At 57.6% G+C, this 6,762-nt stretch overlaps 1 protein-coding gene across 4 annotated transcripts; it reads right to left on the bottom strand.

Moving 5' to 3' along the window:
• Nucleotides 1–1,590: 1,590 nt before the first annotated feature.
• On the bottom strand, nucleotides 1,591–5,874 carry LOC147647305 (serine/threonine-protein kinase pim-1-like). 4 transcript variants are annotated; one of them, XM_086872311.1, is made up of 8 exons: nucleotides 5,065–5,874; nucleotides 4,886–4,936; nucleotides 4,315–4,681; nucleotides 3,577–3,753; nucleotides 3,181–3,328; nucleotides 2,772–2,997; nucleotides 2,096–2,223; nucleotides 1,591–1,809 (listed from the first exon to the last, which is right to left on the bottom strand). In XM_086872311.1, exons 1-5 carry the CDS (start codon nucleotides 5,614–5,616, stop codon nucleotides 3,222–3,224), a joined length of 1,254 nt encoding a protein of 417 aa, XP_086728437.1. In that variant the 5' UTR covers nucleotides 5,617–5,874; the 3' UTR covers nucleotides 1,591–1,809; nucleotides 2,096–2,223; nucleotides 2,772–2,997; nucleotides 3,181–3,221. The 4 variants fall into 4 exon arrangements, with proteins under 4 accessions (XP_086728437.1, XP_086728439.1, XP_086728438.1 ...); XM_086872313.1 differs by having other exon boundaries at nucleotides 2,772–2,949; nucleotides 5,065–5,854; XM_086872312.1 differs by having other exon boundaries at nucleotides 2,096–2,219; nucleotides 5,065–5,848.
• Between the last annotated feature and the right edge of the window lie 888 nt (nucleotides 5,875–6,762).

Genomic DNA, 6,762 nt, shown 5'->3' with positions numbered 1-6,762 from the left:
GCCAGGCACAAGTGGGGCAGCAGAGCCAACAGGGAGCCTGCGAGTCTCTTCCAGCCGTGCCTGCTCAGAGTTTGGCCTTGGAGCTCCAGGTGGACAAAGGCAGCTGCTCTGGTCCCTCTGCGTGTGCCCGTGTTCAGCACTGCTGCTCCATCAGTCTGTGCCCAGCAACGGGGAAAAGCCTCAGCCCTGCAGGGCGGGGAGCTGCTGGGCTCTGCCTGAGCAGCTCAGCCAGCGTGAAGGGAGCTGCTCCACACGGGAACCCAGAGCAAAGGGCATGCCTTTTCCAGGACATGTTTTCTGTAGAAAAACAAACAAACAAACACGAAAAAAATATGAAAGATAAAAATTACTCGCAAATGTGTACTGAAAAATCTTCTATAACTCTGGAGTAAGAAAGAAGTAACTGATCCTTTGAAAAAGAGAACTCAGCTTTGATTTTAGTTCCTTAGTTTGTACATGTGCTAGTGGAAAGGATCCATTAGCTGCCTTCCTTTACAGATTTGATGGATGTTTTCCAATGTTAAGATATTTTACACTGCAGTTAAAGGAATAGGAAATACATGTTCTTCATGACTGTGTCTTGAGTGTCAAAATTTTGCAGTTTGAAACTTGGACCTAAAGCGTTGCAAATGGAAATGATAAATCCCAATGGACTGAGTGAATGCAGTTTTTCCTATGGGATGTGCAGCACTCCAAGGACTTCCTCAGTGGGGCTGTGGGTGCTTGGAGCTTTGTCCTGTGCCACTCCAGGATGTCATGAAATGGGACTTCACCTGCCACCAGCCCAGGTCACGCTCTGCCACCAGCCCAGCTCCTTGGACCTTGTGTCCCCAAAGAAGACACAAGGTGTTTCTGCTGCTCCACCTTTGCACAGATCCACAGAGAGCTGGGATTATCCCAAGTCTCATGTCTCCATTGTGCCATATTCCTAAAGAACCAGCAGCCCATCCCGACGAATATGGTGAGTTGTGTGGATGGTTGTCAGCTCCCTTTCCTGCCTAGAAATCCTGAAACTGCTTCTAAATGCTGTTCCCTTCAGTTCTTGGACACCTACTCACATAGAGCTGGGGAAAAAATCCCCTGGCCATGGCTTACAAGGTGAGTTATGCCAAAGTTAGAGCTCTGTGGGAAATCTCTATCCATCCCTATCCTTTTAATATATCTATACATGGGGGTGTGCATGGATGTGTCATGTATGGAAAGGAAGGAGTGTGCAAACAACGTGACTGACACTTTCACCCTCTGTGTTCATTCCATACTCATGGGTACAAAGATATTATGGAAACCTTTGCAAGGACAGACCTTCTGTCCATGGATACAGAGACATCCAAGAGCCCCTGGCACCGACAGACATTGCTGCTCTTCAGCCAGTGACAGGATGAGTCCCTGAGCCTGGGGCTTGGCCTTCCTCGTGGTGAGGGGCATCAAGGAAGGCTGCAGTGTGATGGAGATTGTGATGGGCTGGGAACTCACTGGGGGAAAGGAGGGAGCAGTTGTGAAGTAAAAGGCAGGTGGGGGAGAGAACTGTTCAGAGAAGGGCTGAGCTACAGCTGGAGAAAGCTGAAAAATGACATTTGGGGTCATCCCAGATTGATTTCTTATCAGAAGTTATGGAACAAGTTTAATTTTGGGGGGGGTGTCATGTTTTCCTTTGGAGGTGGACACTCTGCAGACTTGAGCTGCATTGCCAAAATGCTCAAGTCTCTGCTGCAGGTCACACCGTTTCTTCTTTGGCTGATCCCGGCCCGGTGCTGAGCCCAGCAGAGCCCTGGCAGAGCCCAGAGCAGCCTCAGCATCCGCAGAGCCCGGCTGCAAAGAGAGAAACCAGAAACCGCCTGTCAGCTCAAGGCTCCTGTCCCCTTGTCCCAGCCAGCCACGGTGCCCAGGCCATGCTGGCCGTGCTCAGCGCTGAGCCCAAAGCTGCCCATCACTGCTGCCTTTGGGAGCAGAGCAGGAGGGCAGGACATGTGCCCAGCCTGCAGCCAGCCACAGCAGATCCAGCCCCTCAGCAGCTGCCCAGAGCGGGATGCTCCTGTGCCCGCTGCCATCTCCCAAAAGCTCTTGTCCCACCCATGCCAAGGAGATGAGGACCCACCTCACACCATCTGCTGCCAGAAGAAAAGCTGGTCCCAAACGATGTCCTCAGCCTTCTCCAAGGGCACGGCCCATCCACACCACACCAAGCACTTTCCGATCCAGACTGGACCCCACCTAGAATTCTTCCTTTAGAAAAACAAACAACAAATTAATGAAAATAGGTTACAGACAAAAAGGGGAAAGAAGAAAAAAGGTAAAAAATCTTATGTCTGTCAGGAGTTTGAGGAAGGCACAACCCCTACATTCTAGGGAAAAACCCACCCACGGGTGAGGGAAGCCCATGCTTTCTCCCTTCCCCCCCTGCACTGTCCCCCAAAATCACGGTGATCCCAAAGCAAAGCAGGGGAGTGGAGCAGCCCAAGCCCTTCCTTGCCTGCACAGCAAAGCAGCCGTGCTCAGGTTCTGGAGTCCCACCTGTGCTCCTGCCATGGGGGTTTGTTTGTGTTGGGCTGGCTGCCCCAGCCCCAGCCTGGGGCACGGTGGGTGCTGGGGGCTGTTGGCAGGACCAGGAGCCCACTCCCATTTCATAACCACCCCAGCCCACACCCCCAGCCCTGCCAAAAACCAGCTGGGCAGCCACTGAAGAATCAGTTGCATCCACCCCAGCAAAGGGGAAACCTTTGGTTCCCGGCCAATGCACAAATCTGGGAGCATCCCCCTGGGTCTGGACTTACCTGAAAATTCTCTGTGGAGCCTGGCTTTCAAGAAGGTGCCAGAATCAAAGTCCATCATCGCCAGCTGCCGCTGGCCAGGTCGAGGAAGAGGTTGTCATCCTTGCTGTTGTCCTCCATGTCCCCAGCAGCACCAGCAGCAGCCCCACCTGGTGCAGCTTCTCCAGGGGCTCCTTCTTCCCTGGGGTGACACCAGGCTGTCAGGGTTCTGCCCAGGGCCTGGCTGTCACTGAACCAGGACAAGCAAAACCAGCTCAGATGGCGGCCACCAGTGCTGGGCAGAGCAGCTCAGCTCCAGCACAAGGGCTGCGTGTTCTCACTCGATGAACCCTGTGCAGTGACACAGGCAGGACAAAGAAGTCTGGGTTTCTTTGCTTCTGATTACCAGGGTATGTGTGGAGCTGTAACTTACCAGGTCCCTGCATCACTGTGCCTGTGGCTCTCTCCCTTCTTCTATGGCTGATGAATATCCTGCATCCAGGGATCACAGAACAGGTCTTCTAATGAGGGCCTGTCCAAGTAGTGCAGGGATAAACACCGCCTGATCAGAACTTGGCAATCTGGGGAGAGAAACCACAAACCACTGGTCAGTTGGAGAAGGCTCCTGTCTGCTTTGCCCCACTATACCCGTGCCCAGGCCACGCTGGATGTGCCCAGAGCTGGGCCTGAACTTTCCCATCAATTCTCTGTTTTGGAGGAGAGCAGGACATGTGCCACCTCCTCAGCAGCTGCCAGAGCGGGATGCTCACGAGCCCGCTGCTGTCTCCCAACACTGGTGTTCCCCCCGTGCCCAGAGATGAGGATCCACCTTGGGAGAGCCGTTGTGGCAGCGGGAGCTGGGCCCAGCTGATGTTCCAGCCCCTCCTGAAAGGGTGCTTCCCGCAGACCATCTCATGCAGCAGGATGCCCAGGGTCCAGACGGTTGCTGCCTCGCCATAGTACCACCTGAAGTTGGTCCATTCCGGGGGTCTGTATGATCGTGTTCCTATGGAATACGGATGGAGCTCATCAGGGGGATGCTGCTGCTCCCAGAGCCTGAGCCCAGCATCCCTGGGCATGTGGGGCTGCCCCAGTGGCACACGGGGTGACCTGCTGCCCTCTCGCCAGCACCTGGCACTTGTGTACAAACCCAGGGCTGGAAAAGAAGGCACTGGTGCTGGAAGAGGGCAGCAGAAACCCTGGCAAGGCCCGACCATGACAAACAAAGGAAAAACCCGCTCACAGTGCTGGGGAAAAACCATACTCACATCCTCCCTGCTGGCATTGCCCAAAAAATATTATGAACCAAGGCAAAGCAGGGAAGCACAGCAGTCCAAGCCCATTCTCACCTGCACACCAAACCAGCTGGTGCACAGGTCCTGGCTCCCCCTCTCTGCTACCCCCACCCACGGGGGATTTTGTCAGGCTGGCTGCCCCAGCCCCAGCCCCAGCCCCAGTCCTGGGAGAATCCCTGCTGCCACACCCTGGTTGGGCCATGAGATGTTGGGCCAGGAGATGTTGGGCCAGGAGATGCCGGGACCGGGAGCCTACCCCTGGGTGGGCTCACCTGCAAACTGAGTGTAGGCTGTGTCCTGCAGGTAGGTGCCACAGCCGAAGTCAATCAATTTTGCCTGCCCGGTGTCCAGGTCAACCAAGACGTTCTCCGGTTTGATGTCTCTGTGCAGGACCCCGCAGCTGGTGCAGTGCTGCACGGCCTCCAGCACCTGCCGGAACAGCTCCCGCGCCTCTTCCTCTGACAGGAACCTCCGTGCCCGAATGAAACGTCGCAGGTCCTGACACCGCTCTGGGCGCTCCAGCACCATCACGATGTGCTTGGGGAGCTCAAACCAATCCAGCAGCTGCACCACACCGGGGAAGCCTGTGGACACCTTGTCCAGCAGCACTATCTCCAGTGGTGCGCTGGTGCCGTCGGGCTGCGGGAGAAGCACGGTGCCGTCAGTGGGGCTGAGCCCGTGCCAGGGCTCGGGGAGCCCTCAGCCAGCCCGGGATGCTCTGTGCCCTCCGCTGGCCCCACGCCCGCTCTCCCTCCAGGTGTCCTGGTGGCTCCCACCCTGCCGGGCCCCGGCTCATCCCCGCCCGGCACGCCCCGGCTTCTGCCGCTGGCCCCGCTCACTCACCAGCTCGCCCCAGTGCCGGACGCGGTTCCGTGGCACCTTTTTGATGGCCACCTGCAAGCCAAAGGGAGCAGCGGATTCAGCTCGCCGCCTACCGTGTCCAGCCCCATCCTCCTCCTCCGCCCTCTCCTCCTCCTCCGCCCTCTCCTCCTCCTCCGCCCGCCGCTGGCCCCTCTGCTCACCGGGGCGCCATCCGAGAGCCGAGTGGCCGAGAAAACCCTGCCGAAGCCGCCGCGCCCCAGCAGCGAGCCGATCCTGTAGCGCTGCTGCAGGGCCTCCTGCGCCTTCCCTGGGGAAGAGACGCGGCCGTCAGCGCTCGGCCCGGGGCCAGGAACGGCCCCCGAGCGCTCCCCGACCTCCCCGGGCCGAGCATCCGCAGGCGTCCGCTCCTTGGAACGCGACAGCGGCGGCTCGGGGCCAGCGGCCGCGCTGCCGAGCGGCGGAGCTCGGGCCGGGGAAGCCGCAGCGGAGGCGGCGGCAACGGCTGCACCGCCTGTGTCCTCCGCGGGCCCCGGGAGGAGCCGGGGCCAGGGCCGGGACCAGGGCCAGGGCCGGGGCAGGGCTCGGAGCAGGCGGAGCCAAAGGGCGGCGATACCGCCCCAGCCCCAGGCACTGAGGCCCGCCCAGAAGCGCCAGCGCCAGCTCGGCCAGAGCCGGGCGGAGGCGAGAGCGAGGCGGGACGCCCGGGGCCGGCGCCGGGGCCGGGGCCGGGGCCAGGGGCGGGCCGGGGGCATGTCCCGGGCGGGCAAGGGGAGAGGGAAACTGGGAGAGGAGGGGAACACAGAGAAAGGGAGATCGGGAATGGGTGAGGGACCGCGGGAGAGAGGGTGGAACAGTGGGAGAGGGAGAGGAGAAGATAGAGGGCGTGGATAACGTGGCTTCTTTCGCTGCTTTCTGTCTTGTTGCCGCTACTGCTGCCGCCGCTGCTGCTGCTGCTGCCGCTGCTGCCGCTGCAACTGAAGCACCGGGGCCGTTTGTCCTCGGGGCCGTTTGTCCGTTGCCCGCTCGGCCCCGCGCCGAGCCCCGCGCTCCCCGGGCAGCCCCTGAGCCTGGCCAAACACGGGAACTTTGCCGTGTTGAGCCAAGAGCCAGAGTCGTGATTCCTGCACAGGGGCACAGCAATGCCCTTGGCTGCTGCTGTGCCTTGTCCCTGCTGAGCATCAGACACTGTCTGAGCACATTCCCTGAATGCAGAATTTGTACCTGACCCAAGCACTGCACTTGTGTCTCCAGCATTGCTTTCCAAGAAAAACAGGGGAAGGAAAACTGGGTGTCGCTCATGGTATTTTACAATGTCTAAAACTTGCCAAATCTCAGATCTTAGAGGTGAGATCCATTTGCAATGAATGGGATGGAGAAACAGTGCAAGATGGAAAAGGGAAACATAAAAATAAATAGAGAAAAATAGAGAAAAAAATACTGGTCGTTTCTTTTGGTTTTATTTTCATTTCTTAAAAAAGCTGTTTCAATTTTCCCAGAATCTTCTCCACAGTCCTGTCTGTTCTTTCCAAAAACCTGTCCTGGAGAACAAGGTGCAGCTCCTGTCTCAAGATGTGCCCCCAGCTGCAGCTTCTCTTGGCTTCCCACACTGTGCGTGCAGCACAACTCTTGCAGCAAAGCAGGACAAATTATCTGAAGAACTTGACAACTTGTTCTTGCTTTTCCTTGTGGACAGGGGAGTTGTGCCATTGCTAAGGTTTTCATTGTTACTCTTCTACCCGAAGAAAACATGACGAGCTGCCAGGAATTGTTGGGGAATACAAGCCTGGCTGAATGTGGACAAAGAATCTCCAGAGCCTGCAGCCAGCAGTGGAGAGCTCATCATTCCAATAGCCCCATGGACACCTTGAAAGTGATCTGGAACATGAAAATGGGCTGAC

The sequence above is a fragment of the Cyanistes caeruleus genome, unplaced genomic scaffold, assembly GCF_971803275.1.
Source record: "Cyanistes caeruleus unplaced genomic scaffold, bCyaCae1.hap1.1 HAP1_SCAFFOLD_11, whole genome shotgun sequence".
NCBI lineage: Eukaryota > Metazoa > Chordata > Aves > Passeriformes > Paridae > Cyanistes > Cyanistes caeruleus.
The sequence above is the reverse complement of the archived record's forward strand: the minus strand, read 5'-3'. Positions and strand labels throughout refer to the sequence as shown.

Coding starts and splice junctions, on each gene's coding strand:
- LOC147647305 (XM_086872310.1), bottom strand. CDS start 5,616: ATGCCCCCGGCCCGCCCCTGGCCCCGGCCCCGGCCCCGGCGCCGGCCC. Junction 4,937..5,064: donor GGCTCTCGGATGGCGCCCCG/GTGAGCAGAGGG, acceptor TTTGGCTTGCAG/GTGGCCATCAAAAAGGTGCC. Junction 3,754..4,314: donor AGCCTACACTCAGTTTGCAG/GTGAGCCCACCC, acceptor CGTATTCCATAG/GAACACGATCATACAGACCC.